Source organism: Chelonia mydas, chromosome 9 (assembly GCF_015237465.2).
Source record: "Chelonia mydas isolate rCheMyd1 chromosome 9, rCheMyd1.pri.v2, whole genome shotgun sequence".
NCBI classification, from domain to species: Eukaryota; Metazoa; Chordata; order Testudines; family Cheloniidae; genus Chelonia; species Chelonia mydas.
Genome location: NC_057855.1, coordinates 98,105,281 through 98,128,410, shown reverse-complemented (window position 1 = coordinate 98,128,410; position 23,130 = coordinate 98,105,281). Strand labels below are relative to the sequence as shown.

Sequence of the window (23,130 nt, the reverse complement as noted above, 5' to 3'; positions counted from 1 at the left end):
TTATCAGCATCTCAGAAATCCCATTTACAGGTAAAACAATATCTCCTTTTCTAGCCATGCACTGCCAGCAACAGAGATGCCTGGACTATAATCAGCAGTGATCATTTAATGAAAGGGGATTAAGGAAGTGATAGGAAAACCTTTTCTGAACATCCGCATTATGGATCCTAAGGCCAAAGGCTGATTCTGAGGAAGCCACCACATCGAGTCTGTCGTGCTTGGTGAATGGAGGGAACCCCAAAGGAAAGGATGGTTTCCTAAGGAGCTGCCTTGCACATTTTCATGACAGATGTGGCTTCCCCCTTGGCTCAGGATGAACAGCTCTGGTTGAGTGAGCCCCAGTGGCAGCGAGGCAAGGAAATCCTGCTGCTTTGTATACCTGTGATATGGCGGATCAGACCCCTCTGGCCGCAGTGTTTTGCTAAAGAGAAAAAGTCTGTCATATTTCAGGCCATCCGTCACTCTGTCAAGTCCCAGTGTAGAGCTCAAAGGAAACCTAAGGCCAGGGCAAAGTCATTCCTTCTGGGGTGAAGGGCTGGAGCAAAGAGACCCCGGATCGACATCCTGTTCCATAGGAAAACTGGTCTCTCTGTGGGGTAGGAAACCCAGTGCAGTCCTCAGACTGCTCCTCGTACAAGGTAATCAAAGTCTCACATGCTTAAAGAGGGAGCACTGAACTTTCCCCCTCTTCAGGCAGAGGGGGCAGTAAGACATGAATAATTGGGAGGTTTGAGAGGATACACTCCAAAATTTAATTCGGGCTCTTGGATGAAGCAGCTCTTCTTGTCCTTCGATACTACGCTGACGGGAGATATAGAAAAATGTATGTGCCATTTTCGATGTCACTGCTCTTAACAAGTATTTTAATTAACTTAGATTCTGCCCCGCCCCCAAGAGGCGACAATAAATAGCAACAACAGTCTGAAAATTAATATTGCTTTGTGTTTCTGCAGCACATCGTCAGACGCTATCATTTCTTCTCCGCCGTTACCCCAGTGCCATCGCTAGCTCTCGTCTTCATGACGGAATTTGAAGTGAAGTCCTGCTCTGAAAGGGAACGCTGAAGGAGAACACCATAGGGGGTGAAAGCGCTCTCTCCTTGGCTTCATGCCAAATTGACTCCATTTTCATGTAAACAGACCCTTTTTTCCCTCCCCTTCCTCTTAGCCACCACCTAGCATAAGAAACTCAGGATGGAGGCGTTCTGGCAACTGCATCCTCAACCCCCCCCTCCGGTAAAGATTTTACCAGCTCAGTGCTGCCATCAATGGAGCTGAAGCTGGAACTGCAGGCCGAATGTTGCCTCTGAGATGGAAGTTGGTAGGCAATCCTGAGCGGGTCGGAACTCTCCCCCAGCTCCATGGGCAGGGCAGTGCTAACTGGAATTCAAAAATAAATCAGTATGAACTTACTTTTGTGCAGTGTATAGGAATAGGATAGGAAGGCCTATTGTGAGCCCTCTAGGGGCACTCATTCTACTTACTCTCTGTGTTAGAGGCTGCCAGAAATCAGCCAGAGCAGCAATGTGTATGTAGCTAGGCCTGGCTTGTTTGGCTGTGCTTGGTATACGCATTTATATGAACCTGGCTGTGTCCAGGTAGTTTCTTTACATTATATGTGTGGTGTGAAGAACGAGACACCCACCCTTTTGTCACTACAGCAGGCTCCTGTCTGTAAGGTGCCATTTTTTTTAATACACGCTTTTTTCTGATCACAACCCTTTTAAGATGCTGCTAATGAGTTTCCTCTCAGTTAGTATAAAGGGCTAGCTCTCCTTCCTAGAACAGCCCCAGCAGTCCACTTCTTGCTTTATTGCCTACTTGGCTCTCAAATGCAAATATAAAGCTACAGGAACAAGGGATGCAGCCAAGACGTGAATCAGCAACAATTCCACAATAACAGACACATGAAAAAAACCGCTTCTGACAAGCCCTGTTTCAGTAATCCCCCAAAACTCAGCACAGATAGTCCTTGCTGACCTATCAATTCTCTCCCAACTCCCCTTTACATTGGATACATTTGTCTTCTGACATTAAATCTTCCCTTACCAGAAATAAGTCCCAGTCCTTCAGTATTTATCAAAGTAGCAAAGGAAGCCATAAAGATTCCCCTCGTATAACCAACAAATAGTTTTCCAAGGTGCACATCTATACCCGATTCCTTCACACTCAGCACACCGCTCTCCACGTCTCATGTAACTGTTATATTCCTTCAGGGGCGGTTTTTAATAGTTACTTCTGTATTTGCCGAGGGGTGCTGCATTCGGGATCGCCACAAAGGCCCAATCCTGCGTGGGGAGCTATCTGTCTACAGAGCTCCCCTCACTTCAGTCAGGCTCTGCTTCAGCACTGGGAGTGAATTCCACAATCGGGGCTTTGGGACAGCAATAGTCAAGTCTCCTCCTACAGGAGACTCCTGCCGTTAAGCTTGTGTGAGCCACTCTTCTGCTAGTGCTGAATAGAAAGTCTACAATGGCAATTTTGGCTTTTGAGCAGTGGTAATGTGACCATGAATAAATCAATAAGAGCCCTCAAGGTTTTAAACCACAGCTATCACTTTATCCAATCTGTATGAGAGACCCTGTACACTACTTTGTTTAGTTAGGGCTTTAAAGTTTAGCTACCTTAAAAACTAGTAGGGAAGAGGTAACAGCACACTTGCTTTAAACACAGCTGTCGCTGGTGAGTTACACATCACCCATTTACGATCTCTTGTCAACTTCCTTCTGAGCTATGTCACTGTGGTGTTCGCAGCCACACTGAAAAGCCCTGCCCAACTTCCTGTGCCCTCAGCTCGCGGGAGCTGCACTCACTCACTCACGCATCGCTAGGACGTCTGGGAACATATCCTGTGGTTCTTTGTACTGCTGTAAACTGAGCCACTCTGGTGCTTTCCCAGTGAATTGTGAGAGAACTTGTCTGCCCTCCTGTGCACAGAGTAGAATTGTGGGAAGGCATGGGAGGACTCTCAGCGCTCAGCCTGCATCCTCGCTGCAAGCTGAGTGGGTTACCAGCTCTGGCCTATACCCCTAGCCGGCAAGCTAGCCTGGGTTTAAAGCCCCACCAAATGCCAGTGAGACAGTTTTGTGCATCGATGTGAAGGGAGGGGGCTATTCATGGCAGCACCCAAGGAAGAGTCAGAGTCAGATTGGAGTGAATACCCTTGGTGCGTGTTGGCCTTTATACTTACTAATACCTAGCTTCCCCTGATGGCCTGCAGCCCTGCCTACTCCCATCTCTCCTCGCCCCTTTGGTTCAATCCATTTGCTACCCCTCCTGTTTGGTGTCATCCACCAGTTTACTCACGCTGAGTTTCGATCTGATAAGACAAGACAGGAAGCAGCCACCAAGAGTAAAAAAGCTGCTTGTTTGTTAGTCAGAAGAGACTGCAGAAAGTGTTACAAGAAACTAGAAACATCACTGCCTACAGAGTGACATACTTCTTCCCTGTAACAAATGCAGCTGTAGCATAAGACACACTGATTTGTTACATTTCAGAATAGCCCATTTTTGTTCCCCTTGTCCACGAAGGTACTGCTGAGGTACGCAATGTGTGCCTGGATTAGCCAAGATGTGCACCTCTGGGGAGGTGAATTTAATTCTAAAAGCTAGTCACCGATAAACATCTGAGAGCACCACTGTAAATAAATGTACCAGTGGTTCTACTTGCTCTCTCTCCAGTGCAGTTTATGCCAGGTCTCCATGCAATAAAGGGACTTTATTGTTCTGAACGGTTCAAGTGAATTCTCTCCATTTCTCTCACTACAGCTCCCCCCTAGGGAATGGGCAGTGAGAGGGGAGGGGACGCTAACAGGGAGCAGCCGGAGATGTAGGGTAGACAGTACTGTAGTCTTATCCACACAAAATTCTAGCAGTACAGTGTGACTGGACAATATTACCTAGGGCAGATAAGGGTCAGGATCCCAGGTGATTTTGAATGGCCTACAGAAGTCACTGAGGTTGAAGCCACCACTATGCTAAGCGTTTGTGGGTTCCTAAAGCTTTAATGTATTCAGATGAAAAGCTGTGTTGGATTTAAAGCGACAGATGTAACGTTATCAGAGGCAATGCCATCACAAAACTTTTAGCTACTTGCAAACAGTTGCCCTACGATGCTCAGTAGCCAGAAGACTTCTATTCACCAGGGATGCGTGCTCAGTATTTTGGGGTGAAATGGGGGAGGCTGGGCTTCTTCCACCTTCTCTTGAGAATCACCCAAGCTTCTGAGTGGAGAGGCTACATTGTAAAGACGCCCTCGGCTCCTGAGGACGAGATCCAGTAATGCTATGGCTAAGGTGATGCTACTACAGAGTTTGTAACCATCAGCAGCTACAGCAGTGGCCATCCATTGGCCCTATGGATTGAAAACCTTGACAAATCCGCTTGCAGTCATTGAGATATTTACACAGCCCACAGGGTGTGTGAGCCATAAAAAGCAAGTTAGATTTAGTCTGATAAGACATACACCTGGTCAGGTCCACTAAACAAAGCATCAGGAAAGATTAACACTGTGTAAGGCTCCTTATCTAAGGGAGGTCTGCTTAAGGTCTACACATGGTACATCGCCAGAAGTTTGCTTTAATTTAATGCTTTAAATCAGAGAAGCTTGAATTGCTTTCAATTCATTTAATCTCACACCATCTCTTCCAAGGGCGAGGGAGGATGGCGTAATACCCATTTTCAGGATTTCTGCCCTTCAGGGGCCCTTTAAGTGATATTTCCCCCCCCCCATCATAGTAAGTCAGTGAAAGACAGGGAATAGAGTCCACAGTTCCTGCCACCCAGTTCTATGTCAGCCAAAATAGTCTTCCTCGCTAGGAATACATAGTGCTTTACATCTTCAGTCACTTACAGACAAGCAATCTACTTGGGCCCCTGTAAGGTGCCAATGTACCCACATTTTGCAGATAGGAAGACAAAGCCACTTGCCTTAGGCCACCCCATCAGTCAGTAATATAGACAGACTATTCAAAGGTGCTGGAGCAGTCTCTATCATTAGTACACTTTAAAACCACTAAAAGAACAGAATTTGAACCCCAAGTATGAGAATAACACTTCTGCATTAATCCAGCCCTGCAGAACAGCCAGTTGTAAAATCAAACAGTGAGCCCAGTTTGGTAATACAGATATCTATTTTATTAAAAAAGTTACAAACAGGTGGACCGTAGGGTTGTCTTACAAAATGACAAGAATGAAATCTATCGGAAAAACTTTTTACAAAGCAGTATAGGTAATTGTTCAATTTTTGCACTTGTTATTCCAGATTTCACCTATCACTGATAAAGATACAGTACATTAGATATATGATGTTAGGTTACATTTTCTTTGTAGAGCCCTACTGCAGTGATTTGAACAACTCCTAAACAGATGCCATAGTAGAGACAATACATATATTGCATTTATTATTAGCTTCTTATTCTAATAAGCAACTTCACATGCAATCTATTGAGGAAGCCTAAAATAACTTTTGGTCCCTTTTTTCAAAGTGTGCTGAAGAAACCATCTTTATCTCATTTTCTCATCCTTATCACTCTAAGCTAGTTCAAGTCAAGTTTTTTTTGCTGAGGTCAATGAAATGAATACTTTTGTTTGATAAACTACCCATAGGAAAGAACCACCAACTGATATCAACCCAACTTTTCTCCCCTTAGACAATGGAAAACTAAGATCGTAACTATTTATGTTTATTTCCTATTACTTGGTATATCTACTAAAAGACCAACAATCACCACTTAAATCTACTTTGAATACAGGGTTTGGTTTAATTCTGGTATTAAAGTGCAAACCTAAATATTAGCCTCGGCCTGTTTATAAAAGTTTGTACAAACAGGGAAAAGTGTTTTAAGTAACCACACAGCAAAGTTAGGTGTTCTGATATCCAAGCAGAAACCTTAGAGAATTTATTCTCATCGAAATTAAAATTCAACACTAAGAACATAGTCAATAAAATCTTAATTTCTGCTAAATACTGTAAATCTTAAGATCCTGTGTTCTATTAACCCAATAAACTGCATGAAAGTGGAGACACTATACTGGTGACTTCATTTGCAGTTTTGTTTGAATGCCATCATCATTTAGTGAATTTTAAATCGCTTCACCTCGCATATCCATCACTGCTTTTACTGGAGCTTTCCTTGTCAAAGTTATTTAGCTATTACAGGGAAAATGTATAGTTATATTTATCAGAAGCGTGTTCAAATGACTAAAGCTGGGCTCCTAAAAACCTAGAACTTTGGTGCAGTAGGTGAGCTGCAGTTATTAAACTTCTGCAAAACAAATTACACATTTTAAACCACCACTAGAAAAAGCTCTCATGTATGCAATAATTGTTAATAAAACTGAACAAAGATTTCATCTGCTCTTTATACATTTTCATTCTGCTTTAATACCTGTGTTATTGTTAAAATTTTCAAGTATTCAGACAAAATGTTGATCAGGTAAACAACATGGAAGGCAATGGCTGTTTGAAGCACGCTTGCAGTTAGTATCACTGACACCTGGTGCTTTTCCCCTTGTTACACCAACTTTGTCTCTAACGCTAACTTGTTTACGGGGGGAAAAAAAAACAACTAAAAAGCTATTTGTGACAGTGCAAGAAAAACGTTAACAAATATTGCTTTAAAATATTATTCAGAAAGACAATTAGGAATTATAAAATGTAAGATCATTTTATTTGCATTAGATTTACAAGTGCAGAGGTCCACTAGATGTCACTTAATGTGCTGGGTAAACTTGAGCTAATTCTGGGTAGGCATACAACCCAGTCTGGAGGATACGTTATCCCTTTTCAAAAGCATACTGAAGCAGATCAGAAACTAGCAAATTTAGAAACTTAACAGAATGGAAAAACATACTACTTCATTTCAACACTGCAATTACCATTAATAAAAAGTCTGAAAACCCACAGTATTGTGAAGTAAGAACACATTAGCTGGATGCTTGATAGCCCATTTCAAATAATCCCTATTACAAATACACGATCACAAACTCCATATGACTGAGAAAAGGGATATTACATCCATACAGCATAAGAGGTGTCTTCAGTATCTTTTCATGACACTGTCACACGTAAACATAAAAGTCTCAAAGTATTGACCAACTACATTGTAGGAGAAAACTTTGCAAATAGAATTAAGCACTGATGCGAGGTAATATACAGAAGTAACCACTTGTTTAAGGCTCAATTTATTCTCCATTAACTCTTTTTAAAAAGGCATTGAGTAGGTAATACTGAGTTTAAGTATTTAATAAATACAAGTTCAGAAATTGATTAAAGAAATCAATTAAAATATTAAAAATGAATTCTTGCATATTAGCCATTAATATGAACTTAGAAAGCTAGAAAAGGAAGATAAAGAACAGATTTTAACTTATGGTAAACATGCTAAGCATTCCTGTTTAAGGTCTGTGGATCTTGAAGGCCACTGACCTTATGCACTTAGATGTATGGCAACGTGCTGTAATAGAGACAGGTTTACCAAGGCTCAGCTCTGCAACCTGGGCTGAAAGAGTTCTCCAAAGCAGCATCTGTGCAAGTTTCCTCTGAGTTTTATCTGCAATTTAGACCAAAAAAAAAAAAAAAGAGTGAATAAAGGCCATATTCAGATTTACACGTTTAAATCAAGTTAGCTTTAGTAAACATGTTAATGAAAAGCTGGTGGAAATTTTGTAATATTTTGACCAAAAGGACCAATTTTTCCACAGAAGCTTTGGTGAAAAAAGTTCCTGGTTTTTTGTTTTTTTTTTCAAATGAGCGCTGTTGATAATGGAAGGCAGGCTAGCAGGCGTTACCTAGGTTTCTATACTGTGCACTTCTGTAGCACCTTATGAAGCGGTAAAGGAATAACTGAAGAATTTGAATTATTCTCTATATTGGTGACATACACTGGATTCAGCCCAAAACATGCCAAGAAAATATGAAGTAGTTGTGTTCTAGGTAAACACTTACTCCTGGGGAAATTCTGTGCCATGGCACACACGCAAAATTCATGTCCGGCGCAGAATTTTTTCGCCCCCGTAGAAAACACATTTTGCCCAGGAAGCGTTACAGTATCACCTTTTGCCCAGCCAACTGTGTTCATCACAGCAGCCGGCATGTGAAGCCAGGTTGGGAGGCAGAGTGGGGCACACGGGGCTGCTGGGGGGTGGTGGTGGTCACAGACCAGGGTTCAGAAGAGGTAGTGGTGGGAGGACAGAGTGGGGCATGGGCTCAGGAGCTACTGGGGTGACAGCATTGAGCCAAGGGCTGAATGGGAGGGGGGCTCCAGGGTCACAGGTGCCTGACTAAATGGGAGAGGCTCCCCACCTTCCTAACAATCCCTCCTCCCCCGAAAAAGAAACTGTTCCATACTTCTCCCACCCACACCCAACAATCCTCCAGGATCACTCCAAGGCTCCTTCCCTCTCCCTCAGCTCCTCTGTTACTCCTGACTCCCCGCAAGCCTTTGCACTGCTTCTGAGGGGTGCGGGAAATATGTTTCTGTATAGTAGTTTAAATGAATTACTCAAAGTTCTGTATTAATATGCCTAGTAAAGAATCTATTTGTCAAAAAAAAAAATTCCATAATTTTTTTTGGTCTGTATTTTTAGAGATACACTTGCTGACAGCTATTTTGAAATAAATTACTAAAACAATTGAAACTGACGTGATTACATTGTGTTATTTTGACAAAATAGAATATGCAGAATTTTGAAATACTGTGCACAGAATTTTTAATTTTTTGGCGCAGAATTCCCCCAGGAGTACACACTGCCAGACAGAAAACACTAGCTTGTTCATTTCCCCAGTAGAAAGGGCCTTACAGTATCATAACATGGATGGTGATGTTAGATTTTCCATAAATCAGGAAGTTGAACCAATCTGATTTTCAATAATAGGACTCTCTGATCAATACTAAAAAAAACCTCTTAAACCATCAAAGATTAGGCTGTTTCTTGGTAGGCAGGATTGCATGTGTAGCTATTCTGAGTCACGTGTACAAACAAGTTTAATAATTCTGTCAATGCAAGAGATGCAGCTACCAATTCCATAATACCCAACACCTAACTGCTATGTCTTTGCACCCTTGATGACTTGTAGTTTAGACAAACACCTGTCAGGGATGGTCTAGACAATACTTAGTCCTGCTGTGAGTGCAGGGGACAGGACTAGATGACCTCTCGAAGTCCCTTCCAGTCCTACGATTCAAGAATTCTATTTTTGTGTATCAAAAAAAAGTCTTTAAAATACAGTCAGTTACAGAGACTGAGCCTTCCTTTGAAAGGATCCAGGAAACATGTAGGAGCATAATTTATCATATAAACACAACAGGAAAACACTATTTGAAGTTTTCCGGAAATTTTCAACATGGAAAAATGTTTCCTGTTTTGAATTATGTTTCTCTATAGGGTGTCATGACCTTTCAAGTTTCCTCTTTATCAATTCAATTGACAGTTGTAAAAAAAGAAAACACATCAGAGATCACATCAGATTGAGTTCTATAATGGGTAAGTGATACTGGACAACTAGGAGCTCTGCTCAAAGCTTTCACAGCTCAGGTTGCGAGAAAACATAAGCGACCAACATTCAGAACAGAGCTCTTTTGGCCCCAGAGACTAAAAAAAGTGAAAGCTTGATTTATCAGACAAGTGCTGTACACCCAGACCCCATCTTCATTAGAGAAGTTTTCAAGATGTTTCCCTACTGTTGCTAACAATGGTGCTGCTCTACCACTTTTAGCAATGCTGAGAACCCTACTTATAAAAGGGCTGACAGCAGCCAGCTGACTGCTAGTAGGGGGTCTGTTAGACCTGCTCTGAGCAGGAGTACAGGACACATTAAGAATGCCAGTAACACGCCGTTTACAACAGGGCTCCTGACGCTGGTGAACCGGTGATGGCCCGAGTGGCACATTTTTAGAAAGTGGCTCTAGCGCAGACAGGGCTCCAGAGTGAATAAGCAGCCCTGAGACAGTATTTATAAAATGCCAGTCAGGGACTTGGACAGGAATTTAATGAGCAAGTATAACCGTTAATATTTTCTAAGATCTGCATGGGAAAGGCAGACTGGGTGAGTCTCACAGTTTTACAAAGCTGCATAGGCCAGAGGGCTACTTTTCTAGAGTAGAACAAAAGCGTAAACTTGCAAATTTAAACTCCAATGAGATGTTTTCCCCCTCACACCTAGGTACGCACATAGCTCCTATTAGCGTCACGTTATCCAGGCGTGAGGAGGGGCAAATGACTGATCAAGAATACTGCTGAGATCACTCACCATAAAGTACTGTGCAAATTCAGAATATACGCAGGTTTATGCAGATAACATTCTGTAACTTTGGTAGTTGAATAAATTTGTTACATATTTGGAGGACGTTTCAGAGAAAAGATGGACCGTCAGACTGAGGAATCAAAAGAGCAAGAGCTACAAGCTGATAAATTAAGTGGCAACACATCAAAACTAGATATTCATCTAAAAAACGCATAAAGGAATTTCATTAAAATCTGCTGCTAAATTAGAGGGAGGGGTGCAAAAGATAGCAAACACAGGACCACTTCTTCCTAAGGCTGGGTGCAATGGAATATTAGGAAACTGGAGACCAATAAATGTCACCTTCAGTGCCATAGGCATTGGTTGAAACAATAATTCAAGAAAGTATCTGGGAAGAACATGATCTGAAAGGACAAATCAGAATGGCTTCTGTGAAGGAAAGTCCTGGCTTTCCTTTTTACTAGAATTATCTATTACTTTGCTGACGTTTGAAGAACAGCACATAATTTGGACTTAGACAACGTTTCTCACTAGAGGGTACTAAGAAAACCAAGAAGTCACAGAGCGAAGTAAATTCTGTCATGGCTTATTAGAAACTGACTAAGGCAGAAAACAAGTAATATGGATAAGTGATCAATTTTCATCATGATAAAAGACCGACAGAGGGGTACCCAGAGAATCCACACCAGGAAGAGGGAGAGGAACAACAATTTGCAAGTGACATTTTAGTTTAGTCAAGACTAAAGACTTTCAACTTCAGAGGGAACTAACACAGCGAGGTCCATGGTGATGCGCTCACCAGAAAAGCCTGAATAGGTGAGCAGACAGCAGGAGAGATGAGATTCAGTGTCGACTAATGTAAGGTAGTGCATACTGGAAGGAATCATCTGAACGAATCATACATACTGCTGGATTCTACACTGACTAGTTGTTCTGGAAAGAGAGGTGGGTGTCACTGACCATCTCAGTGTGCAGTAAAGAGCAACAAAAAAAGAAAAGATGCTGGGACACAGAATAGAGTAAAACAGTGGTTCCCAAGCTGTGATCCACACCCCTGTGCCAGAAGAAAGAAGCTGCCACTAAAGGTTGCAGTTTTATAAGAGTAGCTACCACCTGCTTCTGCCCACCTAAGATCCAAAAGCAATTATCCCTAGGATGAGAGACAACTGACAGAGGAAGCTGTGAGCTGCAATCCTCCATTACAATATACTGGATGGAAATTTGGTATCCAAGCTTGTCATTAGGCCAAGGAGATACTGGACCACAGGAACCAGGAGACAAGGGCCAGGTGGTGGGAGCCAGGGATGCAGAAAGGAGGGAAGAGCTTGAGCAACAGGTGAGATCACAGAGCCTAAGAAGAGCCCGTGAATGGAGATGGGAGGTGAGGGGGAAGAAGGCCCCAGAGCAAAGGGAGGATTGGCTGGGACATGAAGAGTCTATGGATATTAAAGAGACAATGGGAGAATAGGGAAAGAAGAGAACTTTGCTTTCCCAGAGCTGGAGAGATTGCTGTGTGGGACAATTATCACCTGCCCCCTTACAACGAATACCAATAGCTTCTTGAGAAATGTTGTAATTGCAAACTGAGGCAAAATCAAGAGGAGAGGTGGTTCAGACTGAAAAAAGCATGGGAACTCCTGCAATAGAAAATATTATAATGGCATTATTTAAGTCAATGGTACAGATTCACCTTCAATATGGTGTTTAGATCTGGTCGCCCTACCTCAGGAGAGAGAGATGCCAGAATTTAGAAGGGATCTGGAAATGGAGGATACAAAGAATTAAGAGGCACAGAAAGGCTTCCATATGAGGAGAGAGACTGAACATTGGGTTTCAGAGTAGCAGCCGTGTTAGTCTGTATTCGCAAAAAGAAAAGGAGGACTTGTGGCACCTTAGAGACTAACAAATTTATTTGAGCATAAGCTTTCGTGAGCTACAGCTCACTTCATCGGAATGTTTAGAGATATGAAATGGAGCAAGATTAGCCAGCAGAATTCATTGCCTCTAGGTATCAAGGCCAAGAACTTAGTAGGATTCAAAGGAAGACATTTATATACTAAAGACTGTGGATGTTCTCATTAGCTATAGTTTTGTGGGTTTTTTTTAAACAAGAGATCCTGATGTTTTAGGACACAAGCCAACAACTGATTGATGAGATCAGGAAGATTCTCTAAGCATCCACTATGAAGTTTCATGAACAATCCCCTAAAGCATCTGTGCTGGCCTAGATGGGCCATTGGCATGTTCTGGTGTGGCAAGTCAGAAATGCATGTAGCTTCAACATGCAAGGTAAAGCCAATAACGTCATACTGGCCACTATATCTGAGAGTTAATTGCCTGGAACTCACATGGGAAGTAGTCACAAGACTAGCTGAACCATCTGGCTTTGTTTTACTCAAAGTGAGACTAACCCAGCAGCATTTTGAGTCAAAATCAAAGGCAGCAATCTGTAGTTTCTCTATTCAGAGCAGTTCTGCTCTATCAGCCCAGTGCTCAGGGTACTAACCTGGCCCCTGGGTTCAATTTTCTGCTCCACCACACTTCCCATGTAACTGTGAGCAAGTAAGTCTCTCTGTGCCTCAGTTGCTCATCTGTGAAACGGGGCCAGTGAAGCTTCCCCACCTCACAGGAGTGCTGTGAGGATAGAAGTACATTAAAGATCGTGATACTAAGTAGTGGGGGCCATATAGGTATTTAAGACAGACATGACATTTCACACTCACAACGTGCTTTATATATGTAACGGATATTAATGGAGAGTTCCCTGTGCCCATACTCTTGATGTGGAGGTGGTCAGACAACCCACAACTTCAAGTACAATATTATCCTATTCTTCCCCACCTGTCATTCTCCTACAAAAGAGAGTGTTTGGCTAAGACAACTTTCACAGGGATTATGTCCTCACCCCTTTCCTCCAAGGTTGCCGAGTTACAGCTGCCATGAGGAAAGCAGAGGTACTCCTTATAATACTGTTACCTGCCTCTGTATATACAGGCAGCAGTGCTAGAGAGGGAGACTGTGAGCTGTGGTCACTGAAGGCCAACCATAGTCTTGCAAGAGAGCTTTTACCCCTGCAGAGGGGGAAATGGAAGGAAGGGGGTGGGGAGAAGCGGAAAGGTAAAGGCCCTATTGAACTCACTGCACTCTTCCAACCACACCTGTGCACAGAGTCACTGGGGGGAGGGAGGAGTTTCAAGCACTTCTGCTTCCACAGACAAGCAGAGCTCTGAAAGAGGACAGAACTCTGCCTCCATTTGAAATAGGCAGCCCTGCAGACTGGAATCTCCTGGGGCTCTGAGGAAGTGCACTGACAGACTGAAGAATGCACAATCCCAGTGACGACAAATCAAGTGTGATGTTCTGACTGCTGAAATGCAGCCACTTCTGAGGTGGCAGGCAGCCAGCCAGCAAGGAGAAACCCAAATGAGAAACCCCTCCACACAATTCCATCTTTTCAGTTTTGTTCAGCTGGAATGCAAGACTCCCACATATATTCTTAAATTTAAAATACTGTCATTACTTTCAACTACAATTCAACTGTTTTTGAAAATAAAAATTACAAATCATTACAACCACCTGACTTCAGAGCCATTTATTTGGAAACCAACATTATTATATCTCCCCGTTCTTTATTAGAAAAGAATATTTGTACAAAGAGAGGTGTGCTGGAGTGGCCTGTACATGGAGTTGACCAAATTAATGAATTCTGAATGTTTTCTCTGACCAGACTAAATTAACCTCACCATTTCTTTTTCAGGTCCTGAAACGTACATTGACAGCCAGAGGCTACTTTCACAGGACATCTCAGCAACCATCACCAGTGAAGCCAGCTTACAGAAGTCAGCAATAAAATGGAAATTACGAGCACTCCCATAAGCCAATGCTTAAGCAGGAAGACTTGGCAGCTGTGACAGACATACCATTAAAGTGGAAAGCTGAGTTGGGCAGCTGGGATGGACATTGTGGGAGCTTTGTTAAGAGAGTGAGAGTTCATATACTGAGTGCCCCGTAAGTCTGGTTAGTGGGGGACTCAGCACATAGTTAAAGTCTATTTGACTAGCGGCAATTCATTTGGATAATTATATTTGCAGGTGACTTTTGAGAGGTCATTTGCACCTAATGAAGTCAGAATCGCACTGCAACTATCACCATAGGTCACTAGAGATAAAGATGTCACCAATACAGTATTGCTAGTCCTCATCCAGTGAATTGGTGCACAGGAATTCAGGCCTCCTTTTATGTTGTAAGTGCCTAACTAGTATTAATACACAGGATATTTCAGATAGAGGCAGTAACCCCTGGTTAAGCATACTGATGTAACATATAGAGGTTATTTCACATAAAGGTGCCTATTTCTAATACATTAAGTACTCATGTGCTGTTGGGGCCACACACTTTCTCTCAGTAGAGGCTGCAAGACATTTCAAGGTTAGACCAACTAATTTTAAAGTGCTTGTGACAGCTTAATCTGCTCATTTAAACACAACAGTTAACCACCTCAATTAAATATGAGCGTTCAACCCACCTGCTCTGTATGGCCATGATTGAGGTTTTTCTTTATTTTTTCTCACTGGACGATGCAAGTTGTACAACACTGATCTTGTTTTTCAGGCAGGGACGCATAGTTCATTTGCCTGACGATCTCGGCAAACAGTTCATCCACCATGGTTTTACTCTTGGCCGACGTTTCCATGAATGGACAGCCCCACTCCTGAGCCAAAGCTCTGCCTTCTGCAGATAAGACCTCCCTCTCAGATTCCAGATCCACTTTATTCCCCACTAGGATTAGAGGAACTTTTTCATATCTCTTCACTCGGACAATCTGGTCTCTCATTGGCTTGATGTCCTGATTAAACAATCCAACTGGTTAATACACTTTTAGTACTAATCATATTTTAAAATAGTAATCACAAATGATTGCTGTAAAAGTTAACACTGGTTCTAGGAAATAGCTCACTGTAAAAACAAGTGTTTTAACAAGCCCACAGATCTTATGTCTAACTGAAAACAAACATAACAGCTTATGAAAAATTCCTAAATGGATACCTTGGATTTAGACTAGGGTGTGTCTAAAATTCAGAAATTTATCCTCCATCTGTAATGCACATTCTTCAGGGCACATGGCACTTCCTGTGTGTTTAGAAAATGCACTGCTGCAATGTAAAATTACCTCTCATTTCCCAGAAAACCTTTTGGTTAGGATTGGAGCTGGTCAGGAATTGACAAAACAGTTTTCCATTGGAAAATGCTGATTTGTCAAAACCAGAACTTGTTGGGAAGGTTTCTTAGGTCTAGGAAGGAATTTCCAGCCACACTGAGAATAGCCTGGTGGTTATGGCAATCACCATCCCAGGTGAACTCCCTAGGATAGGGGTAATTTTCTGTGCAAAGTTTCAAAAGGTGTCAGTTACATTCTGACGAAGAACCGGAAAAACTGAAATCTCAAACATTTTCATAGGCTGGGTGACCATTTTTCTTGCCCAGCTCTAGTTAAAATAAAGGCAGATTTTGTATAAATTAACTTAAAGTTTGGAACTGAACTAATTTTCTGGTCCTCAGCAGGATTTTCTACAAAAAGAGAAGTTCGCCTTTAAACTCATGACCGAAACTGAAGTCTACATTACGCATCTACGTTAAGCGATCACTTACACAGATGGGAAACTTGTGGCCAGCCTACTGCCTATGAAAGTTAATTAAATTTTTAACTCACTGTCTTCTCCCGCATACTAGCAGCATGCTTAAAAGTGTTCACTGTGAACACACTTGGTTATGCCTAAATGACAAATTTAGATACAATAAAGACATGTTTTAATATTCTGTGAAACCCAATAATCCTATAATCTTTCCAAAAGTGAAAAAGGAAGAGACATTTATTTACCATACTCTTGAAAGTTTAGATCCACTTCCTCCACCACCTCAGATTTAAGATTTTAATTTGTTACAATAAATAAAGGTTTACAATTTCTTGCAGGGTTCTATGAGAGACACAATTAAGTGCTTGAAGCTGCCACTGGTAATGAAACTTCACAGAGAGATTTACATCCACACTGTTCTGATTAAATGTGCTAAAGAAGAATGAAAACCAAGCAACTGAAGTGGAATATATTAATCCACTCTTAGATTTTTTTTTCTTAACTACATGCCTCAATTCTTGAGGGAAAACCTCCCAATTCCTAGATGAGAGCTGATCATAGGCAGGAGAGAAACACCCCAGCATGAGGATTGTAGTTCCTTTGCAAGGGAAAAAAATCTCTAACTTGGATACAATTTATCTAGGTAGGTACCCTCATCTAAGATAATGTTCAGCCTTCAACAGAAACATTCTGCCTTAGTGGGGGTGTAAAAGGTTTTGCCAAGCAGCTGGACTACACCCAGCACAAGCAACCTAATTCAAGCCAACAAGCAAGTTCCAAATCCCTGTTGCCAAGTCCAGTCATTTCCCACAGATACAAGCTGCTTATTACCAGAGGCAGTTTAGGCCAGTTACAGGTTGAGGGACTTTTTTTGCTTCTTGTCAGTTTTTGCAATGCAAGTTTGTGGGTTGAATTTCATTTTCACATGTGACCTGTCGTTCTCATGAACACACCACCCACGCAGTGCGAGCATCAAGCTTACACTCCATGGCAGCTTGTTATATAGAGAGAAAAAAAGTATCAGGGTTTATTAGCAAGATTCACAAGTTATAAGGTAGCAAGTTCAGTTCAGAAAACAGGCCACCCACCCGCCCTTACGAGAGTAACTGGCAAAATATTGCTTTTCAAAGAGCAGTGTTTAAAAGCACGCAACAGGTCAAATCTAACCCCAAATTCGGGATTTCCAGACATTTATTTTTAAAGATGACTGAAGACAAGTGCTTTATTTACCAGAGTCCAAGGGGAATAGTTTTGCAACCCGAGTATGGTAGCTTCCTGCTAGTGCTCGGTAGTTTTCCTCGTTTATACCGACAGCAGAAAGGTAACACCCCCCCCCACCCACCCCCTTAACCTGCTTTTGACAGGAATAATCCAAGGCGGGGGATGGGCGACAGGGGACGGACCCCTTGTTCTGTTCACGCCGTCTGGGGCCCCTGGCACCGGCCCCGGCGGGCGGGCAGGACGCTGGGCTCGGGGGACCTTCGGCCTGAGCCGGTCTGGCCGCTTCCCCGCCGGGGGCGGCGCTGGACTCGAGTCCCGAGCGAGGGCCGAGGCGGGGGCCGGGGCCGGGGCCGGTTACCTGGAAGCTCTGCTGGTTGACCAGGCTGTAGACCAGGATGAAGCCCTGGCCGTTCTTGATGTAGAGGTCCCGCATGGAGGCGAACTGCTCGGTGCCGGCGGTGTCCAGGATCTCCAGCACGGAGGGGGACGAGTCCACCTCGATCTCCTTGCGGTAGAAGTCCTCGATGGTGGGGTCGTACTTCTCGATGAAGGTGCCCGTGACGAACTGCACGGTCAGGGCGGACTTGCCCACGCCGCCGCTGCCCAGCACCACCACCTTGTACTCCCTCATGGGGCCGGCGGGCCGGGCGCCCCGGCGGGCGGGGCGGGGCGGGCGGTCACTGGGCGGCCGGGGAGCGCATCGCCCCGCGGCTGCGGCTGCTACCCCGGCCCGGAGGCCTCAGGCCGCGGCTAGGCCCGGCGCGGGGCGCTGGGGGGCGAGGGGGGGAGAAAGTCGTTGGCGGCTGGCCCGGCCCGCGCCCCCCGGCCTCGCTCCACGGCCCGGCCTGGGGCCGCCCGGAAGGGTTTCAGCGCGGCACCGGCGGGCTGCGCGAGCGAGGGCCGCCCCCGCGCACTTCCGCACAGGGGAGCCCCGGCGCCGCGGTTCCGGGCTGAGAGACCCGGCCGGGGGGGGGGACCCTGAACGCGGCGACACCGCCCCGCCCCCGCCCCGCCCGAGGGGGGGACCCTGAACGCGGCGACACCGCCCCGCCCCCACCCCGCCCGAGGGGGGGACCTTGAACGCGGTGACACCGCCCCGCCCCCACCCCGCCCGAGGGGTGACCCTGAACGCGGCGACACCGCCCCGCCCCCACCCCGCCCGAGGGGGGGACCCTGAACGCGGCGACACCGCCCCGCCCCCACCCCGCCCGAGGGGAGACCCTGAACGCCGCGACACCGCCCCGCCCCCACCCCGCCCGAGGGGGGACCCTGAACGCGGCGACACCGCCCCGCCCCCACCCCGCCCGAGGGGGGGACCTTGAACGCGGTGACACCGCCCCGCCCCCACCCCCCCCGAGGGGGGACCCTGAACGCGGCGACACCGCCCCGCCCGAGGGGGGACCCTCAACGCGGCGACACCGCCCCGCCCCCACCCCGCCCGAGGGGGGGACCTTGAATGTGGTGACACCGCCCCGCCCCCACCCCGCCCGCGGGGGGACCCTGAACGCGGTGACACCGCCCCGCCCCCACCCCGCCCGAGGGGGGGACCCTGAACGCGGTGACACCGCCCCGCCCCCACCCCGCCCGAGGGGGGACCCTGAACGCGGTGACACCGCCCCGCCCCCACCCCGCCCGAGGGGGGGACCCTGAACGCGGTGACACCGCCCCGCCCCCACCCCGCCCGAGGGGGGGACCTTGAACGCGGTGACACCGCCCCGCCCCCACCCCGCCCGAGGGGGGACCCTGAACGCGGTGACACCGCCCCGCCCCCACACGAGACCTCGCGAGCCCGGCGCCGGCCGCTGCCCCAGGCTGGGCGGGACCCGGGGCTCGGCCGGCGCCTGCAGCCGGGCTCCGTTGCCGGCACTTAGGAAACGCGCCTGGAGCAGGGCGAAGCGCCCGGGGTGCGGTTTAGTCCTCGCTGCTCCCCTCCCGGGGGCTCCAGCCGTGTCCGCGGCCTCCTCCCGGGCCGGCCCCGCCGCTGTGTCTGGCGGCGAGAGCAGCGAGCCCAGCCTGCGGGTAGCTCCTGCTTCCCTCGAGCCCGGGCTGCGGCTCCGGCCTGCCTCCAAACCGGGTCTCGGGAGCGGGCCCGCCGGCGCCTGAAACGCTCCAGCTCCAAACGTCAGATCAAAAGCGGCTGCGCTGTATTTCTTCTTTTAAAATCCCATTTAAACCAAACTGCGGGGGGGAGGGAGGAGAGACTCAGGCTTGTTGGACGAAACTCAGATTTCCCAGTGCATGAGAAATTCTGATTTTGCAACAAGGATCAGGGGGTAGCCGTGTTGGGCTGTATCCACAAAAACAACAAGGAGGCCGGTGGCATCGTAAGGACGAGCAGATTTATTCGGGCTTAAGCTTTCGTGGGTAAAAACCGGCTTCTTCAGATGCATATTGCAACATTTCTTGCAAAGCAGAAATCCTGAAAACAATTGATCTTGCAAGTACCAAGTTGGTGCATCCTGAAAACAATTCATCTTGCAAGTACCAAGTTGGTGTTCCACAACGGAATATACTCCCCAGGACTCACCGCCCCGACTGAAGTTGGCGTTATTGTCAGTTTCATGAGTAGCCATGAAACCACAAAACTATCCCATTCAGTCTGCTCCTGGAACTCCCAGGGTCTGTAGATCAGGAGTAGCCCTGGGGCCGAGGATCCTAGGGTTTCCAGATTCCTGGGCCAGCTGGCCCCCAGGGCTGCCTGCTTGGGCACGGGTCAGCCCAGGAGTCTGGAGAGCTGGCAGGAGTCGTGGTGGGACTGCCCTGAAGCTGCAGAACCAGTCCCAGGACCTCCAACCTTCCAGCTTTGCAGCAGACCGTCTGGAAGCTCTGAGAGCCCCAGCTCAAATCAGGGTTCTCAAGGCTCCCTGCTGTAGAGCTGGGAGCCTAGATTTGAGAGCCCTGGGCGAAGCTGGCGTTGTCTGGGCTTCCAGCTGTGGATGGGGGAGCTGAGCACTGACTAGAGCCAGCGGGTCCCCCAGGGCTTTCCAGCGCCTGGCTGCATGGCAGGGAGTCTGGAAACTGGCTGGAAGCCTTGGCATGGCAGTGCTGCCCTGGAGCTGCAGATCCTGCAAACTCAGGCTCACTGTCTGTGGGGCAGTCCACATGGCCTGGCTGACTTGGAGTTGTGGACCCTGGAAAGCCAGAGTCCCCAGCAACCTGCCAGGGGAACAGAACTGTTGGAAACCTGCCTCTGATTCAACAAAAGTTTGTTGAGCTGGACTCACTTTCGCAAGACATTTCAGGTTTCATTTTCACACCAGCTCTATTTTTGAGTGCTTGAGGTTGGCAATTTTACCAACGCCTCCCTCCCCCTGCAGAGGGGAACTCCCAACGGTGCAACATTGACACCTCCCTCCACCCCATATGGGGACCCCAAACAGTGTGACACAGACAACTCCCCCAGCCAGGAGAGGGGTGGGGCCCAAACCCTCCCATCCGCTCATTCAGTGAAGGTGTGATTACCTGGCAAACTGTGGGCACAATGCCAAAGCCTGGGAAGGGCTGAGCCCTCATGTCCTGCCTCACCCCTTCCACTCAGCATTATATACGCCTCCCTCCTCCTAGTGCTTATCCTTCCTGGCTCCTTCTCCCTTATGCTGTACATAGGACTGGGCCCGTCCCAATTTTTCCTCAGACTTTGGGCAAAAGCAGAACACAAACAGAAGTCACATTCAGTACTTGTTACTGGCAAAGCTCCCCTGACAGTCTCCAGCATTACTGGGGTTGCCATAGACCCTGGCTGAACACACCTTCCTATCCCTTCAAGGGGCCACATGTTGTTGGCAAGCACGGACTAAACACCAGAGCGCGTACAATGTCACAGCGCTGCGCCACTCGCCAACACCCTTCACACCTCTGCAGAACACAACAAATGACCAGGGGCTGCAGCGACATGGTCAGAAAAACTAGATTTTTTTTTTCCCCTGTCGAATTTTCTGCTGTAAAAGAAACCCAGTTGAAAGATTTTGGTAAAAATCGTTTGACTTCCCTCAGACATTTTCTATATAAAATGAAAATTTTAATTTAGTTTCAATCTCAAATGCCATTTTATTTGGTCTTTTTTTAACTGAAAATTTTCTTATTGCTTAATTATGTTTCCCCTCCTCCTTTTGTCCTTTCCCCATTTTTAACTGAAAAAAGGAGCAAAGTAAAAAAGTGGAAGAAAGTGGAGAAAAAACACTCTTCAAACCTTTTTATTCTTTAAAAGAGTAAAATGTGTTATTAACTCAGTTACACTTTTTACTGTTTAAATAGTAAAAAGATGTGAAAAAATAATTTTCCTTCCACATTCTTACTGGTTTCCAACTGGAAAGTTTTTCTGTGAAAAATTTCATTTTCAATGAAACACTGATTTCCAATTAAAAGAAATTTTCACTAGAAACTTTTTCACCAGCTCTATGCTGCAGTCCTCACGCAGGCAAAATTTACCACAGAGGTATGGATGAGAAATGAGGCACTGCTTTTTTCCTGTTTATAACCTTGTTACCTTTTGGTTTAACATACTAAATCAGAGTGAACTCAGGAGCCGGCAGAGACAAGCTATCATTTTAGAATAGGACTGTAAAACTGACGTTCCTGTGGTTTACAGGATTTATACAAGATGCCAGGTAAAATCTGGAATTCCAAATACTTCTTGAGGAGATGAGATTAGATGCTCTCTGGTTCTAATTCAACTCCCAGATAAAACCAGTGGAAAGACTCCTATTGACGTCAGTGGAAATTGGATCAGGCCTTCTCTGAAGGTATAACGTTCTTTGGCATATGAAAGATTATATACCTGTATCTCTGTGGAAACCTGATCGTTTCTAGATGGCTGCACCCTCTCGCGCTCACAGGTTTTCACAACAATTTTTATGCAGCAGGACTAGGAAACTTTTACACCCTATATTTATGTTAACCAGCTGCACCATTAATACCCCCATTAAGGTAGGCAGATCTATGAATCTACACCTGCATTGGCTTTGACCTCAGGTCAGGAGCCATTAACTCAGCGCATTATGAAAACCGCTAAGGCTGAAGGGAAGCAATCCTTGGTAACTAGTTCGGGATGATAGCATGGTGGAAAATGGTTTTGTCCTGTCTGCACAGGCCATATGCAGTCAGGGCACTATTCATTACACGACAATCCACATATTGAGTTTGCATTGATTAGAACGTGTTTGCTGACAGTCGAGTTAGCAGGGTGAATAGGTTCTCAGCATAGTGCTGAGACTTGACCCTTTAGCTTTTTTGCTTTTATTATTGTTGCTGTATGAAAAGTCTGACAGAATTGATTCAAAATAGCATTAAAAATAAACTGGTGTTGTATGGCTCTAGGAAATTATTTGTTTGATGACTTGAGTTTTGTTACCTTTCTTTCTCTCCTGATTTACAGGAGCTGTCCTGGAAGACATAAACTCAAGAGACGCTAGGTGTCAGTAAAGGATTTAAAAAAAAGCAACTGAAGGCTGAAAATCTGCAGAAATGACCTTCCACAAGACTGCAAATTACAGTATTAGCCATTGTTTGGCAATCAGTGGGATTTCCCAGACAAAGCACTTCTCCTATACATGTTGTTATGAAAGTACGATTGTACTCTTCCATCCCACCGAGGAATTGACTGGAAAATCACAAATAACTGCCACTTCCACGTTTAACCAAAACTCTGTCCCTTTTTCACACATTCAAATGTTGTCTTGGGCTAAAGGTTTCTAGCATTCAGAGAAGAATCCTTTTACTACATCAACACACGATTTTGTTTGTTTCTGGACACTAGAAAGCTCTGCTTGACAATAGCTAAAGAGTGAGCCTTCGACCCTATGGAACATGCAGGTTCTCTCTCTTTCCTCTACCCTTTGTCTGTCTTGTCTATTTGACTGTGAGCTCTCTGGGGCAGAGACTGTCTATTACTCTATGTTTGTACAGCACCTAACACAATGGGGCTTGTTCTTGGTCAGTTCCTATGCAGAACAGGAGAGTGTTCTCCTGTCAATTAAAAAACAGCAATTAAACTGTCCTGGTGATGGCCATGCTCCATGGTCACAGTGCGTAA

At 45.7% G+C, this 23,130-nt stretch overlaps 2 protein-coding genes and 2 long non-coding RNA genes across 5 annotated transcripts in view; 2 read left to right on the top strand and 2 right to left on the bottom strand.

Moving 5' to 3' along the window:
- FRMD7 (FERM domain containing 7) overlaps positions 1-1,473 on the bottom strand; it is a 45,183-nt gene extending 43,710 nt beyond the window's left edge. For both annotated transcript variants that reach the window (XM_037908661.2, XM_027818527.3), the window contains exon 1: positions 1,249-1,473. In XM_037908661.2, the coding sequence (XP_037764589.1) occupies positions 1,249-1,362 (114 nt within the window). In that variant the 5' untranslated portion in view covers positions 1,363-1,473. The remainder of the gene's footprint in view (positions 1-1,248) is intronic.
- Positions 1-7,355, top strand: part of LOC119567046 — a 13,585-nt gene extending 6,230 nt beyond the window's left edge. Inside the window, exon 2 of the long non-coding RNA XR_006284020.1 lies at positions 954-7,355. This is a non-coding gene — a long non-coding RNA (uncharacterized LOC119567046). The remainder of the gene's footprint in view (positions 1-953) is intronic.
- RAP2C (RAP2C, member of RAS oncogene family) lies at positions 5,113-18,053 on the bottom strand. The gene is made up of 3 exons (XM_037908663.2): positions 17,458-18,053; positions 14,771-15,091; positions 5,113-7,552 (listed from the first exon to the last, which is right to left on the bottom strand). Exons 1-2 carry the CDS (start codon positions 17,728-17,730, stop codon positions 14,813-14,815), a joined length of 552 nt encoding a protein of 183 aa, XP_037764591.1. The 5' UTR covers positions 17,731-18,053; the 3' UTR covers positions 5,113-7,552; positions 14,771-14,812.
- On the top strand, positions 17,517-23,130 carry LOC122461821. Its single transcript, XR_006284019.1, has 2 exons — positions 17,517-17,650; positions 22,474-23,130. It is a non-coding gene; the product is annotated as an uncharacterized LOC122461821 (long non-coding RNA).